The sequence below is a fragment of the Diachasma alloeum genome, unplaced genomic scaffold, assembly GCF_001412515.2.
Source record: "Diachasma alloeum isolate Michigan unplaced genomic scaffold, Dall2.0 Dall_scaffold_00440, whole genome shotgun sequence".
NCBI lineage: Eukaryota > Metazoa > Arthropoda > Insecta > Hymenoptera > Braconidae > Diachasma > Diachasma alloeum.
In genome coordinates this window covers 28,716-46,283 of record NW_021680579.1, presented here as the reverse complement: position 1 = coordinate 46,283, position 17,568 = coordinate 28,716, and the positions used below count along the sequence as shown (strand labels likewise).

Below are 17,568 nucleotides of genomic sequence, written 5' to 3'. Positions count from 1 at the left end.
TGCGAGAGCATTGGTGAGACGGAAGGGGATTAGACTAGATTTGTTGCCGAGAGTTAGTCTCATAATGGCACATCCATCGAGGGTTTTGCGCTTTCCATCACCGAGGGTCATCTCTTCCTGTACTGCAACGGCGTATTCTTTTCATTTCTTTCCGACCTGCGTATTAATGAACGATTTGTTCGCGCCTGAATCAATTAAAGTGCGGAGTTTTTGTCCTCCGAGATTAACACTCACGAAATATCGATTCTCCTCCGGATGTTCATAGGTTAGGGTGAGGAAGTCCTCATAGGGGATAAAATCGGGGTTCTTTGAATCATTGATGGTAATAGTGATTAATTCAGGGGCTCCAGCAAGGGGATTGGTGGGGGGGATCCGAAGGAGGATGAGAGGAATCTGAGGGGGGTTCGGGATTAGGGAACGGATCAGCTGGAGTGGGGGGGTTTCAGGGGTCAAGGTCTCGTTGAGCGGGGGGAAGGGGTAGCATTGGTGCTGTGAGGGGTGGCGGGGGTTCTCTGATCATTTTAAACGGGTGGGGGTGAGGGATTATCTGGTACGGGAGAATTACTAGGGGTATTGACATTTAAGGGGGAGGAGGAGTTGGGAAGATCTGGGGGGGATTGAGGAGATGGGGAGGAATTTTGAGTGTTGTGGTCCTGTGGAGTGTGAGGGGCGGAAAAGGGGGGGAGAGGGTTACATCCAGAGGGAGGTAAGGGGGTCTCGTGACTAGGGAGATTTTGAACTCTGGGAGGGGCCGCTCCTATGGGTCTGCCTGAGCGCGGGGGGGTTTTCTGCGTGCGACGACTGTGAATAAGCCAAGAATTAACTTTGGCGTTAACTTGTCGGGGATGCATTCGCGGGGGGAGAAGGTTGTAACCCCCCCGCTTCTTAGTTTTCCGGAGGGGCATATTGGGGCGATTGATTGATTCGCGGGTCTTCGTGAGCAGCCCCACTAAAACTGATTCCATCGCGTTTAAAAATGTGACTAACTTTCAGGTCTCTGGAGGAGGGGTCAGCGGAGTCTCGATCACGGAAAGTAGTCGTGGGATAGTCCGTTTGTCCGAGAGGGTGTATGGGATAGTCGGGGTCCGCGAGGGGGGCATGTAGGAATATCCGATGTGAGTCCTGGAGGAGTTTCGAGGAGTCTGGCGTAGGGGATTATTAGGGGGGAATGGTTGTTGTGAAGGGGGATTGGGGGAGTTTTGTCGTGTGACGGGATAATTTGGGGAACTCTGGTGCTGCGAGGGGTAATTAGGAGGGTTTTGGGATTGGGAGGGGTAGGCCGAGGGATTCTGCTGTGGGGGGAGGTAACTAGGGGGATTTCGTTGTTGGTTGGGATAGTTGGAGGGAGTGGGCAGTTGGTGAGGATAGCTGGATTGCGAGCGAAAGCGGGGGTATCAACGTTGTAGGTTGAGTGTGCGTTGGGGGGATGGTGTTGTGCAGGGACCGTGTGATCGGAATAGGGATAATGTTGTGACCTCAGAGGAGGGGCTACGTGTTGCGTGCGTAACACATCTTGATGGGGAGGGATATGGGGGAGTCTAGGAGAGGGTGCTCTAGGGGTATCCTGTGGGGGGGGGGACCTGAGATTGAGGAGTCAGGGAGGGTAGGTATGGAGTGGAGGTGCCTGGTTCGGTGGTGGAGGGCTGAAAGGTAACTCGATGGGTTTGAGCTGGGTCGTTCATCGTGGAATTCTGAAGATTCCCTATTTCAGACTGATTAAAACTAAGGGGGTCTTGAAATGGCCCGAGGGTTTGCCCCGTCTGTAGTCTCTCTTTACGGCGAAAATTAAATGAACTGTCTGTTTCGGGGGTGATATGGCACCCTACTGTAGTGAGGGANCAAACGTTGGCGATTTCGGGGACCGGATTTATCCATCTTCTAAACTCTCGTCGGAGGGTTTCAGCTTCGTCGCGGGGTATAACGGCTAACTGAGCGAAGGAACAAGGGGGAGGATTATCAAGATCGAGGGGCTTAAGAGACGGTCCGAGTCCGTCTGAAGGGTACCATACTTTCAACGGGTGGGCAAGGATTTCTAAAATTGATTGAGTGGGGTCGTCTCGGTGTTGTCTATGGCATTCAAGTGTAAATTCTAGTTCTTGGAGGGCGTCCATCCCCAGTATGCAGTCATATGCGAGAGCATTGGTGAGACGGAAGGGGATTAGACTAGATTTGTTGCCGAGAGTTAGTCTCATAATGGCACATCCATCGAGGGTTTTGCGCTTTCCATCACCGAGGGTCATCTCTTCCTGTACTGCAACGGCGTATTCTTTTCATTTCTTTCCGACCTGCGTATTAATGAACGATTTGTTCGCGCCTGAATCAATTAAAGTGCGGAGTTTTTGTCCTCCGAGATTAACACTCACGAAATATCGATTCTCCTCCGGATGTTCATAGGTTAGGGTGAGGAAGTCCTCATAGGGGATAAAATCGGGGTTCTTTGAATCATTGATGGTAATAGTGATTAATTCAGGGGCTCCAGCAAGGGGATTGGTGGGGGGGATCCGAAGGAGGATGAGAGGAATCTGAGGGGGGTTCGGGATTAGGGAACGGATCAGCTGGAGTGGGGGGGTTTCAGGGGTCAAGGTCTCGTTGAGCGGGGGGAAGGGGTAGCATTGGTGCTGTGAGGGGTGGCGGGGGTTCTCTGATCATTTTAAACGGGTGGGGGTGAGGGATTATCTGGTACGGGAGAATTACTAGGGGTATTGACATTTAAGGGGGAGGAGGAGTTGGGAAGATCTGGGGGGGATTGAGGAGATGGGGAGGAATTTTGAGTGTTGTGGTCCTGTGGAGTGTGAGGGGCGGAAAAGGGGGGGAGAGGGTTACATCCAGAGGGAGGTAAGGGGGTCTCGTGACTAGGGAGATTTTGAACTCTGGGAGGGGCCGCTCCTATGGGTCTGCCTGAGCGCGGGGGGGTTTTCTGCGTGCGACGACTGTGAATAAGCCAAGAATTAACTTTGGCGTTAACTTGTCGGGGATGCATTCGCGGGGGGAGAAGGTTGTAACCCCCCCGCTTCTTAGTTTTCCGGAGGGGCATATTGGGGCGATTGATTGATTCGCGGGTCTTCGTGAGCAGCCCCACTAAAACTGATTCCATCGCGTTTAAAAATGTGACTAACTTTCAGGTCTCTGGAGGAGGGGTCAGCGGAGTCTCGATCACGGAAAGTAGTCGTGGGATAGTCCGTTTGTCCGAGAGGGTGTATGGGATAGTCGGGGTCCGCGAGGGGGGCATGTAGGAATATCCGATGTGAGTCCTGGAGGAGTTTCGAGGAGTCTGGCGTAGGGGATTATTAGGGGGGAATGGTTGTTGTGAAGGGGGATTGGGGGAGTTTTGTCGTGTGACGGGATAATTTGGGGAACTCTGGTGCTGCGAGGGGTAATTAGGAGGGTTTTGGGATTGGGAGGGGTAGGCCGAGGGATTCTGCTGTGGGGGGAGGTAACTAGGGGGATTTCGTTGTTGGTTGGGATAGTTGGAGGGAGTGGGCAGTTGGTGAGGATAGCTGGATTGCGAGCGAAAGCGGGGGTATCAACGTTGTAGGTTGAGTGTGCGTTGGGGGGATGGTGTTGTGCAGGGACCGTGTGATCGGAATAGGGATAATGTTGTGACCTCAGAGGAGGGGCTACGTGTTGCGTGCGTAACACATCTTGATGGGGAGGGATATGGGGGAGTCTAGGAGAGGGTGCTCTAGGGGTATCCTGTGGGGGGGGGGAACTGAGATTGAGGAGTCAGGGAGGGTAGGTATGGAGTGGAGGTGCCTGGTTCGGTGGTGGAGGGCTGAAAGGTAACTCGATGGGTTTGAGCTGGGTCGTTCATCGTGGAATTCTGAAGATTCCCTATTTCAGACTGATTAAAACTAAGGGGGTCTTGAAATGGCCCGAGGGTTTGCCCCGTCTGTAGTCTCTCTTTACGGCGAAAATTAAATGAACTGTCTGTTTCGGGGGTGATATGGCACCCTACTGTAGTGAGGGACATTTTCATGCCGTCCTCCTCGTCATTCCAAAAGGCTGATTCGGGACCGTACTCCTGAATAATCTCAAAACGTACGAACCTATCTCTCAATTCCGGATATGTCCCCAAACAACTAATTCCGAGGGCATCGCCAAGTACCATCTGATCGCGAGGGGTCAGGTGATCCCACCTATCTTCTAACTTCTCTCTGTATTGCGCGACAATCACAGGGTCTACGTCTCTAGGGAGTAAGACGGAGGAAATAAGGCCAGCATTGGTGGTGGTGGGGGTCATATTGGTGTAACTCGAGGGGTGAGTGGTGATCACTGATTCTACGCAAGTGGAGGGGGAAGGGTCTAGGGTTTCGGTGACGGCGGTAACTCCGACAACAGGGGGGGTGACAGAAGCGGGCGGTGGTTGGATCGTGGGGGCAGTAGTCTGGGTAGGGAGGTTCAAATTTGAGAGGTCCGAGGGGGATGCGCTTTGTGTCGTGGTGCTGGTGGTCGGAGGGTTAGCTTCTGCAGTCGGGGGATCCATTTTTCTAGGGGTTATATCAACGCGTAGGGATGTCTTCTTTCAGATCCCGCAATGGTCTGGTAAAGGAAAATTGACAATACACACAAAAAAAAACGAAAACCAAAAGGTATCTTGGCTGGGTGTTAATTCCTCAGAGGTTCGGAACACAACCACCCGCGGGCTCCTGCGATGTCTCACGGCTTGAAAAGTCGGAGAGAACAAGAAAATATAACTAAAATGTGGGTGCCTGCCATTCGTCGCCTCTTTCAAATAAAAACTCATGCTAAAACCAGGAAGAAAAAGGAGAAAAATGAGAAGGGGATAAATTTTTGGAGAGAAACCCAAAAAAAGAGAAATATATTTTAATTTAATCCGGAATGCAATCTACTCCGGAAAACAATGAATTTAATCCAAAAACTGTTGATTTGACAGAAGGATTCTAATTTAACTTCAAAGAAGGGGGGGGTGAGCGGGAAATCGTTTTCAGCGGCAAGGGGAAGGGGGACAGGGGGAGGAGAAAGAAAAAGAAAGACACGATCTGGCACGGAAATTCGGTAAACGACGAAATTGTAGTCCCATTTACTGAGGGGGGGGGGTGACGAGAAAATGTCGAGAGTGCGAGGGAGGAATCGAGGGATATAGGGGGGGTTTACACGATGGGTGAAAACGGCGGGAGGCCAAAAATAATGTCCGAGGGAATGACCAAGTTAATACTCGAAGGGGAAGGGGGGGGGGTACAAGGGGAATAAATTCGAGGGGACACAGTAATATGAGAATAAATTCGGGAGGAAAAATAATCAGAGGGAAAAATATATTCGAACGATAAAAGTATTCGAAAGAGAATGCACCATATAATGTAAGGATGAGTGCATCGGGCGACTTTGACTGCGTTACGCAATCATAACAAACCCGCAACAGTGAGCCACACAAAGTGATCGGAATGCGACTTTGGGGGGGAAGACTAGAGGGGAGAAAAATAATACGCTCAATCTTTAGCACCTGGCCCCACGTTGGGCGCCAATGTGACCGTTTTCTAGATTCTATAATACTAATTCCTGAAAAAAGGATTAGGGCGAGTCAAGAAAAGGGACAAATAAGGGATAATTAGAGAATAATAATCTATATTCTTTTCTAAATACAATTATGATCGTCAAAAGATGTGAATAAGGCCTTTACTGAGATCTAGGGAGTGGGGGAGGCCAGGCAACTTTTGTACATGTAAAAAGGGAGTGACTCTAATGTAGAAAAAGGGGAGAAGCTAGTCGTGTCGAGGGAATGCAACTAAATATGAAAGTAATGACTGAATGGGGAAGAAACAAAAGAGTGTAGGCTCACCGTTGCGGGGTATGAAGGATAATATTGTGGGGACAAGAGGGAAAATGAGGGGGGTAACTCATACTCACGACTTCCTGTTGTGGCCTGGACGTCCAAGAATTCAGGTCCTTCAGCAATTCCTACGACTGAACCTTCGTTCCTCCTTTCAGACTCCAGGGGCATAGTATTTAGAGCCGGGATGGGCTCGGGTACCAAAATCCTCTTCACTCTATCACAAAATCCAATATACGGAATTCCGGGGTATATACACTCTTTCTTCAACTCTTGGGGCGCACGTGGTAATGTCCAGGACAGCGGTTGTACGAGTGACGGTCTTGTCGTTTCCTCCGTGATTCGTGGGGGTTCGTCAGGTGCCGAAGTCCTTCGGGTTGTAATTCGGGAGCAATCGGGGCCAGTCAGTACTGGTGAGTTGTGACGATGACCACAATCCAGGGATGTCTCGCTGGGATCGTCGAGGGCAGTGGGTTGCCGAGGCCCATGTATGGGTGGTTTGTGGGGGGAGCAACGGCTCCTTCAGTTTATCCAGTAGGGCCGGAACTGTTGTCTTTCTTCGGCTGATGTCTTCGTGATGTCCAGTGGCGCGAGTAGAGGGGCGATGAGGGGAAAATCGAGGGAAGGGGTATCCAACGGTGGCGGGATTTTATTATTTAGGGGGCAGTGTGTAGTTGGGCAAAGTATGAAATAAAAACAAATAAAAATAAAAGAATCGCCTCGTCACAGTATAAAATTCAACACAATGAATTAAGAAGAAAATTATGGAATCCAATGAAATGAAAAAAGTATGAATTGCTTACGATAGAGAAAATAATATATGAAGTGACCATTCGGAAGCATATTGCTAATTTATTAGCAAAGAAAGCTATATTATATCCGATACCAGAGCAATTCTCCACTTGTTTAACACAAGGTAGTTTTGTCCGCGGGAAATTGATCAGATATTTTTGGAAAGTGGCTACGGCAGCAACATCATGTTTCAAATAGTCTGACACCATCACCAAGCTGAAATGTTGAAGGTCAGCGCCTTCACAACAGAGGTTGTTATTTCGATGGTAGCAGACCCAAGGGTGGATGGTTGCTTGGTCCTTTGTCCAATATTACCCTTGGGTTACATCCTGGATTATAAAGGAGTAGTTCTCGGCAAAATCTTCCATGACGAGTACTTCACTAGGTTTAAGGTTCTCCCTTAATACTTTCGCATATCCAGCTTATTTTCTTGCTATGAAACCGTGTTGACGGAGATTCAACAAAGATGCTTCCAGGAATTCTAACGAATGTGATCTCTCCTTGATGATCGTTTCGAGGCTACTTCTGTTTGGTGACCAAAATTACGACTAATTTTTCCAGCAATGAATTTAATTGGAAATTCTTGTTGATTGAGAATTCAACTGACAAACATCTGGGAGACAATACTCAACAAAGTGTTTTTGATCAAAAAACAAATTTTCCACAAGATATCCCTATCAATGTTCAGCCTTAAACTCACTCATCGTCGAGATTTACCATTCAAGGTGAAGTCAAAGGGTCAATTCCCACATTTTATAATTTTGTGATTGATTTTATTTGTGTTTTGATACCTGTCAAATTGATAAATATGATTCAATATGATTTAATATAATTGACAACAATTTCATTGTTGATGCTTAATTGAGGCTACAAAATTGCTTTTAAGGTCATCAATCCTTGATAAGATGGGTTTGGAGCCTGGAAACTCACTGCATTGTCCTTCAAACGGAAAAAATTTACAGTTGGAGTAAAAAAAATTTTAAACAGAGGCAAGTTGCCTGATTGGCTACGTGAAGCTCTGCGATGATCAGTTCTCGCCTGTAAAACATTGGTCTGTTCCAGAATTACATACCATCCTTGCTAGAATACGTTTATACGACCAATCCTCACCATTATCCAAGTTTGCAAGATCCTGGGCATTTAGAAGTAGTTTCACATTCTGGTGTATTACACAGACGCAGACAGAATGTGTGGCACTAGCGTCAGGCAAAATACCCTGCTGTGGTCGTAGGAAGGCAAACTTCGATAAACCTATCATTTCATCCGGATAAACATTCTTGAATTCATAATGACTTTCTTTTATAGTGCTCAACATTGAACGTTTTTGAACCTGAAAAATAGTTGAAAAATTGAAAAATGTATGGACTCATCCTGAAAATTCAACGTGTTTTTACCGATATCTTTTCTTGGTCTTTCGTTATCCAAATACAGTCTTTCTTGTCCGGTTGGGGTATGCTAATATCGTCTGAATTATAAAAGTCCTCAATCAGTTTCATCGTAAGCTCACTCAATTTTTTTCCTTACTTCGTTGGTGTCAAAATAAGTATACACAATGCATCCAGCATTGCATCAAACTTTTTATGGTTTGTGTTGGTGCAGATACACTGTAGTTGGTTTCTTACAGTGCGCCCATTCATTTCGGTGTACCCACTTTTTTTTATGTGGTTAGCGAGTACTCAGGTTGTTAAATAACTTGAAAATTGAGATTTTATACGAGAAGGGAATTTTGTAGAAATTAAAAATATCAATTTAGAAGGAATTCGAAACAATGGATATTACTCAATTGTCAATTACTCGACATTCGCCGAGTAAAATTGAATATAATTGCTCTAGATTTCAGGCGATTTTTTGAACTTGAAGACCTAACTAACTTTATCTAGATCCCATCGTTTGTTTGTCGAAATTTGGAGATTGAATTTTTTTTACTTTGCTTCACCCTCCTCTAAAATGAGAATGATTGCAAAACAATTCTTGTGACTTGGTGAGAGTATAGTCCAATATATTCAGAATATGTGGTTGGAATTTCAGATATTTAAAAATGAAGTTTTTGAGATACACTCATTTGAAAAAAAAATGTTTTAGACATAACTGAGCTAAAAATGGAGCTATTGCCTTTTACTAAAGATTTTTTGGAAGATTTTCTCATATATTTTGAGACAGTCGGTCATTTTTTCGATCATGTCAAAAATTAGAGTGTACAGAACTGTTTTTCAAATTAGGGTCAAAAATATAAAAAAAAAACATTAAAAAGTGAAAAAATCATAACTTTGATATGAATCAATATTAAGGGCTGAAAATTGAGGAACATTTTGTTTTTAAATCACTGGTATTGGAAATATATCGGTGACCAAATCCCTGTCATCCATTTCTTCCAGTGGTCGATTTGACGGGGATCTGCCCACATTGCTTCTGAAATATGATTCATATGCTTGAAATGTGTGGACAGTTTCTATAAAAAATACAACTTTGTTGAAACATTACAGCCTTCAATTTCCCCTAATCTTTGAATATTCACTAGGATCTTTTCCACCAGATCATCATGGATTTCTGATAAGTGGGGTTATTTTGTGAGATGATGGACTTCTAAAACGATACATTTACTTTTCCGTAACTAGAACATGAAATGTTAAAAAGTTATGATGTCAATAAATTCGTGGAAAGTGGAATAATCAGGAGAAAAATCTCCCATGATTGTATACGGCTCGATTAACATTCGTGTCACACATTCTCAAATTGTTGCGTTCTTCTTCGACTAGGTAAAAGTAACGCTTCAATTGTTCTTTTATTGATGTCATTAAGAAAAATGTTCCCTAATGTTTCCATCAATTCTCCGAATTTTATTGAAGCTACCGAATTTATATTGTCCTTTTTGCAGTCGTGCATTGATCTAGTACTGGTAATTGAGATAATTAAGGAAATGCAAAAGGAACTGTTAATTGATTCAACGGTTGAAAGAGTATAACTGTCATTCAGGGTGCAATTAAGATGACTTAATTTGATTGTTTATTATTAAAATTTTTGTGAAAAAGAAATTACGGTGTTTTGAAGGCAGATGAATATTTCGACTTGATGATGATCATTCCTTTGTAAATGTGTGTTATATCCAATTCTTATTACGCCGATGAATCTTAATGCTCAGTGAAACGTAGGACTTAGAAATATGAGCCTCTCCGTAGCAATCTGAAATTACAGCATATATAAGATTTCTTCTGAAGCTTCCGACATGAGAATCACTAGAATGTTAATAATTGCAAAACTAGAAGTTGAAGTTTATATCGAGCAGTACAATTTTCACACTATTCAGGTAGACTATGAACCATATGTCTACTGACTGAACAATGACACGTATCGCATGAGAATAAAACAGCCAAACTTGGCCAATAAAACCACAAAAATTCAGAGTATCTCTTCGCCTTTTTGTGCGCTGTTAAATCAATAATTTAAGAATTTATTTTAAAAATGCAATTGTTAAATTAGAATTGTTGTTTAATAGCGTGAGCAAAATTTGACATTGCTGGTTTTGGTAATGATATGGAAAATGGAAACCAGAATTAACCAGAATTACAATTGCCAGCAAAGTATAGGCTGAAAAATATCAGGACCTACATGTACATTAATTGTACAATAAGGGGGAAGAAGAAGACACAGATAGATTATGGGAGAGGGTGGTCGAATTAGCTAAAATTATAATGAACAAGCTGGCAGACACGCTTCCGGCTGGATTCGTTTCACTGGATGAGACTCGTTAGAATTAGTAAATCGGACCACCGCATCAGAATTATTATCAAGTATTAGCACTACTCACTCTTTGTGAAAAATTTATCGGAGCAATCAAAACTTGCCAGCTGCACCTATATATGAAGAATATAATTAATCCAATTTGAGATTGGTAGGAGAAACATTACGATCTGGATAACAAATGATTTTTGTTCGTGTGATGATTATTTTTTGCAATGAGAATGAATAGTTATTATAATGTATTAACAATATCTTCAAGTGATTGGTGCACGTATATTGGTTCAAAAATGTTTTGTATATTCTCAAATGTTCCACATATAGTTCTAACGAAGGTGATTATTGTTGATGTGTCTCCCTGGTTGGAGATCAATCTTGATGATTGTATGGAAGTTACGAAGAATGTGTTTGTAATGTCGGAGACATAGTATTGAAATTAATATTGTCCAAAGTGAAACGAAAAATATAAGTTTTGAGGCTAGTGGAAATATCGGACTTATTAATTCATAGTTATTGATGTTACGAGACAGGGTAGTACTCCTTACTAAGGTTGGCAACGCTATTTCCCGTTGCATGAATAAACTATTGTTTGTGACGTCAGTGACGAAAATTGCGCTGCCTGTTTGGAGTCATGGAGTTCTTGCAGGAAAAAGAAAAACTACGCAAACTTCTGACGTATTGACATTATATAATTGATAGAATCAAATGTTCACTCTTGTGTGGAGGAAATTCAGGTACGTATTCCTTTTTACGAAACTCGAATTGTCAATCGGCAACTTTTTCCATTATCAAAATACGTATCGTTAATGCTACGTGAATTTAGAGAAGACAAAATGCTATTTCTGATTTAAATTTTGAATCTTATCGTCTGTTTATTGTTGTAGTTGAATTCGTATATGTTTAGAAACAATTCCAGCTGAATCTGAGTTCAGGCACTCACATGCACCTTTAAGTGAAGATTTCCCAATTTACTGCTCCTGTTTTCGTACAATTCCTTGTTTCTTCCTTCTATCACTCCATTCCATCACTCATCAGACAACAGACATGAAAACATCTAACAGATGTGGTAGGTTAGGTCTAACAATAAGGCTTGTCAGACCATAATTAACAGTATTATCATTGGCTTCCGCAAGGAAGCATCGTGCCTGACACCAAACGCGACACGTGGCATTGGGGCTACATTGAGAAAAAAATTTATCAGATCCAACTACACAGATTCAGTTGATGAATTTCAGCTCATACAAACTGAAGTTCAATTCTCTCAGTTCCTATTGAGTTGAAACGATTTCCGTGAATCATTTGCTTCAACTAAATTTTTTGATTGAACTTCCAACTGAATCTACGATTGGTATAACCGACGGGAGGGTTGAGGTAATACCCTTGTAAATGACCTGACGCGGCCAACCTCAACTACCTGCTTGTATTGGTTCGATGAGACTAATGATTCGCTTGACGAAACATGAAGGAACGATCATTTAAATTTTGTAATCACGTCGTTCCCCATTTTTTATGACTCGCATTTGGGGGGAGAAAACTGATTTTCTTTTTTTTTTTTCTAATTATTCGACAAAAAATCAAGATGGTGATTCATGCATGACATTTTCTCCCATCCAAAACCGAGTTATAAAGAAATCGCCAAAAATTTATCTCCAAATTGTTCCAGGACTTGGAAAAAGTGGGGCCGCCCCCCCTTAAAGTAAACGAAAAACACTAGAGTTCTTCGAACTTAGTTCGAGGGACGGAAGGCATAGGAGGGATGGGCCGTGGATAATGAAAAGGAGAGATTATGAGGTTTCTTTTTACAATATGCAAAATGTTGATGCTAAATATAATGTATGTGACAGCAGGTGTGGAAACACATAATCGACTATGATATGCAGGCTTCGTCTCTATTCAGATGCGTTTGAATGAACTTAGGTATCCAGAGACTAAGGGGATGACAGGCGAGCATCGATCGTTGCAACGAAACAATACAGATCGACACCGTATTTCTAAAAATTGCTGAAATGGAAAGAATGACGTCTGCCTATACAAAATATACCCTTATTCTTTGGGACTATTTATGGTCTCGATCGTTCCTTGAAGAAATGATTCGATGCTTGAAGGGTCCAAGCAAGTACCTGGGGTACGTATACCTGAGTGCCCGGTACCGGTTGATGACGTCAACGGGATTTCCCCGTGGAATAGCAAATCGGATGTTTGGTAGACACTTTCGGCTAACCAATGACGAATACGAATTAATTCCCGCAAAGGTCTCCCACCCCCTTCGATCTACCCCCATGGAAGGATAGTGACGCCACTTAAGACGTCACCGTGGCGCATATCGTTTTTATTTTCATTACAAGGTCACCCGGCGAGTTAATCGCATCTTTCCAAGCAGGGTTGGGCAACTTTGTATTTATTAATTACTAAGTACCCAAGTACAAAAATACCTAATAATTATTCAATCACAAAGTACTAAGTACATCAATATTTACTGCTGTGACACCCAAGAAATACTAAGTATTTCAGTATTTAGTACTTTACCACTCCATAAATACCAAGTATTCCAGTATTTAGAAAATGGGTAGATATGTAGTTTTCGTCAAGTCCTGACAAATTTTCTGTGTATCCATCGAGTTTAGTATTATTTTTTTTTTTCATTCACTGAAAAAAGCACTCAAATTACCAAAAACATATATTAAATTTCGGCCAGTAAAACAGTAAATTTTCAGTTTCTAACGAGAAAATCCTAAATCAAAACAAAATTTATAATCATTGTGTAAAAGATTATTGCCAGGAAAGTAGATATTTAATTTTTTTATTATGACTACTGTTTACACCACAATGTGCATTAATATTGTGATGGGTACAATCATGATTAAAATAACCAGAGATAACGAATTGAAATACTGAGTATTGCCTTGTTTTATCGAGAATGTCTTGATTTATTCTCTTTTCAATTGTAGGAAATAATTAAATTAAGAAGAAATTGAATTTGCGTGCACCCTTAACCGACTTTGGCATACTTCACAAAAGTGAGTCTAACCTAACTTCTGCCGTAAACGAAGGTAGCCGAATATAGACGAGCCGCTGAAAGCAAATCATAAAGTGTTTACAATTGTAAAGCCGGTATTCAAACAAAACTACCTCTCGCAGTTTATTACTTATGGTCCAATTGTGTTTTCCTCCCATTTATGATGAAATGAAAATATGGAAAACAAAAGTCAAGAGCCCAACGTTAGTAAAGACAGTCAACTACAAGCTGGTGTCGTAATGAGTTCTAGTGTATTGTATGATGTTGAGACAGATTCCATGTGTGCAAATGAAGACAAACAAACAAGAAGAAAAAAACGTGAAGATGATGCTGAGTTACAAATGATGAATGAAGTCGAGCCTGAAAAATATAAAACGACGATGAACAGGTATAATAAAAAATTGGAAATTGAAGAAAATCCTACAAAATCTGAAGAAATTGATTTGGCTGATGATGTCAATTCTAGCACAAAGGAGATTGACGAAATTGTTGACAATTCACAGTCCGAGACTGAAAACGATGAACGAAGACTCTCTCAATCATTTGGGAAGACAATGAGTCTTTCTCAATTGGAAAAATTGAATTTATCAGAATTTTCCTCTACTTCAACATCAAGCGGTCATTTATCAGACCTCCACGACAATGACCTGATGATGGATTTGTTTGAAGACAATGTTAATAACAATCGAGTAACATCATCGCAAAATTCAACTAGTATGAAAAACGATAGTCAAGAAACATCATCACAAAATTTAGCTACCAATGACAAAGAAGATGCAGTAACTTCATCCCAAAAGTTATCTGACAATGAAGAAAAATTGTTGATTGAAAATCAACGGATACTAGAATTGCAAACAAAATCTGCTACACGTGCCTATGCTGATGGTCAATTTTTCAAACCCATCATGGAGAAAACATTTTTGAATAGTTCCATCTTTGTTGGATGTCAATTGTGTTCCGATAAGTAGATAATCTACGCCTCCTTTGCAGCCCCATCAAATTTGATTAAACACCTGAGGGTAATTATTGCTATTATTACAATCATTCTTTTCTCTATGTCCAAATTATTTCCAAACAATTAACAACCCCTAGAATCATCAATCCCAAACTACCCCTAAGTCAGAAACAAGCATAAAAATTCCCAAAAGAAATTAAGACTCATTCCAATATGACTAAATAAAATAAAATAGTATCCAGGCCACTTCCTGACACACCAAAAATTCTTTACCCTGTCGCAATAAACGTGCATCAGCACCTGTCGAAATTCTCCCCCTGGAAATTCTCCACCGGAAAACCAAAGCACTCAGGCCCCCCTCATACTAAATCGATAATTAAGAAAACAGTCGCGAATAAATCAGAAAACTAGCACATTCTCCGATCATCGACAATTCAGGTAAATCAACATCAAGTCGAATAAAGTCAATTTGCCGTAATAGCCCCCAACAGAAATCAGTAAGCCTAATTTCGAGGGAGGTCCGCTGACTGCCTACGATCGCTACCGGATAGTTGATCGATTTGATTATTGGAAATTTGAGTTGTCAAAAATCCCTCATCTAAATTAGCAAGAATATCACTGTCTCTAGTATCCAAAAAAAAAGAAGAGATACGAATTTCCAGACCTAAAATTATGCGTACGAACCGGTTAAGGCATTTATGACTCCAAACGCCTTACGGTATAAGTGTGTGTATTTACAAACAATTCGGCACAAATATTGTAAAAGATTTCAAAAACATAGTAAGCTGTAAATTCTTTGTAACACTGCGAGAGAGAGAGATTCCAGTGAGCATCTCTAATAACAACTTGTACTTCGTAAGGAGGCAACTCAACAGCGAAAACGTAAGTAAAATTAAATATAAAACCATTGTAAAATGCAAACCGTGTAAATCCCGATATTTCGGAAAATCAATCAAATCGCTCTGTTATAAACCCGGAACCTATTCAGAAAATCTATAATTAAAGGTAAAGATTGTTCCAAAATGGCTTTAATCATTTCTGAAACTGCCTTCAAAAACCTAACAACGAAACTTTCAGCCCTATATTTGCAAAAGAAAATGAGGTAAGAGTGTGAACGAAAAAAATGCTCATAAAAATTCGAGAAACCGCGATAAGAAACATTTTATCGCACATTATTTTTATTGTTTACCAAGGAGCTTACTCAACCTAGGAAAAATGAAGACGCAACAGCTGAATTTTCATAACTCAGGATTTCCCGCCTGAAAATCCTTCGGACATAACAAATAAAAATTGGTGGCTGTGATGGGATACGAATGAGCATCCCACATCTCACTCGCACCGTTTTCTTTCCTTCACTTACAATAAATCTCATTTCAAGTTTTCAATAGAGAAAAATTCGCAGTTTCAATAAAAATGGCATCAGTCACTTTAAATAACGAATCGATGTGTAAAGAAATTGACGAGCAAGAAAGGGAACGAGCCTCTAGAATATTAAATTGGATTCCTTTCTTTAGTGGCCGTAAAGGAGATCAAATTAAATTTGAAGATTTCGAAAAGGCATTTTTACATGTTCGTCACATGATTCCGGATAATAAACATAGCCAATATCTCCCACACATTTGCTTAAAATTAATAGGATCAGCTCGCGAACTAATCACTTTAGTACGTTTCAAAAACATTGACGAATTATTAGATCATTTGAGAAATCGTTACGCTAAGAGATGTAGCGAAACTTCCACTAGAGAAGACTTGAAAAGTACCCCCTGGTACTCTGACGAAAATTTGGTTGATTTCCTAAATAGATTAAAAAGAAATCACAGAACTGCATTACAAGCAGCAGTAGCCGAACGCGGTGATGGGACGGCCGAAGCATTCAAAAAAAGGTTAAACCAAGTAGCTGTCAGGCGTTTCCTTTCCATGGCACCTCGATCTTACGACATAGCTAAAGTCTTAGATGACGAACGTTCCTTCGAAACTAAATACCGATGTTTTGGCGACAAAGATAAGACCTCAGAACGTCCTAATAATCCCTATCCTCACGACAGAGATTCCGACCTAAGGTTTGCCCGTTTTGTCCAAAATCAGATGTATACAGGCGAAGGTTATTATCGGAACAGATCACGGGGCCGCTCGCAAAGTAGAAATTACAGGGGCCCACCGGCCGGAACATCAGGAAGTACCACCGAGACTCGCGAAGAGACAGTGCTAGCCATTGATAAAGCCATTCCCCCTCCACCTAAACCTGCCCAAAAACCCTCTGTGACAGATCAATCAATAAATGAATTAAAATTAATGCTCGCGGAAGTGATTAAAATCCAGAAAACTAACTCAGAATCCCGCCATCGCGATCGATCAAAGTCCAGACACAGGTCAAAACATTCCAAATCGAAAGATCACTCGAGCAGAAAATCACGCAGATCCCCGTCGAGTTCGGAAACCAGTAGTAGTTCATCCTCATCCGAATCAGAAGAAGATACCCATAAAAAGTCCAGAAGTAAGTATTCGAAGTCCTCCAAGTCGCATGAAAAGTCTAAACATACGAGCCGTAAAAATCGAGATGAAAAGTCAGCTCCCTCATCTCGTGATCAGTCCAAAACCAGGTCCTCGAGCCAACATTTAAACGGGGAAACAGCTCGCCGTTCCGACGCTGCAACGGGCCAAGCGAAAAAGCGTCCAGACTCCTATATTGTCGCCGCAGGTTATGCCCAGATGAAAAAGATGCAGAAGTCATAATTTGTAACGTCGGCAGTGGTCCACAAGTCACCATTTACGGACCACACCTCCATCGCGAAGGTGCCAATGCCCTTTTAGATACCGCAGCAAAGGTGAATCTAATTTGGGTCAATGCACTCCGGCGAAATATTGAAATCAACAGGTCCGAACGAATTCTTATTGCAGGTTTTTCGCAAATTCTGATTCGAGCAATCGGATTCTTTAGTATTTGCATCGACCAAACGTATGTAAAATTCCACGTCATCGACATTGCACCCGGCCGTTGCAAAGCACTCCTGAGTCATCAGTTTTTCACGCGCGAAGCCGCACGTATTTCCTACTGGGAAGAAACTTTAACTTTAGCATCTAACCCTACTAGGCCCAACCATTTTTGTTCGGACCACTATAGACTAGCTCGCAAGGAAACTCAAGTATGGGTTTGCCTATCCGGCAGGAGCCCCAAAGTAAATTTAGAATGCCCCCAGCTCATCGACAGAAAACAAAGATTCTTGATAGATACTGGCGCCCGAATGAATCTCGTAGAACTCCACGCTCTGAAATCATACATCC

The 17,568-nt window shown here is 42.0% G+C and overlaps 1 protein-coding gene across 1 annotated transcript; it reads left to right on the top strand.

Annotated features, from left to right (window-relative positions):
* Positions 1 to 13,507: 13,507 nt before the first annotated feature.
* LOC107042296 (NKAP family protein CG6066-like) lies at positions 13,508 to 17,019 on the top strand. Its single transcript, XM_015263294.1, has 3 exons — positions 13,508 to 13,719; positions 13,798 to 14,127; positions 16,089 to 17,019. The coding sequence occupies exons 1-3, from the start codon at positions 13,508 to 13,510 to the stop codon at positions 17,017 to 17,019; spliced, it is 1,473 nt and encodes a 490-aa protein (XP_015118780.1).
* The last annotated feature ends 549 nt before the right edge of the window (positions 17,020 to 17,568 follow it).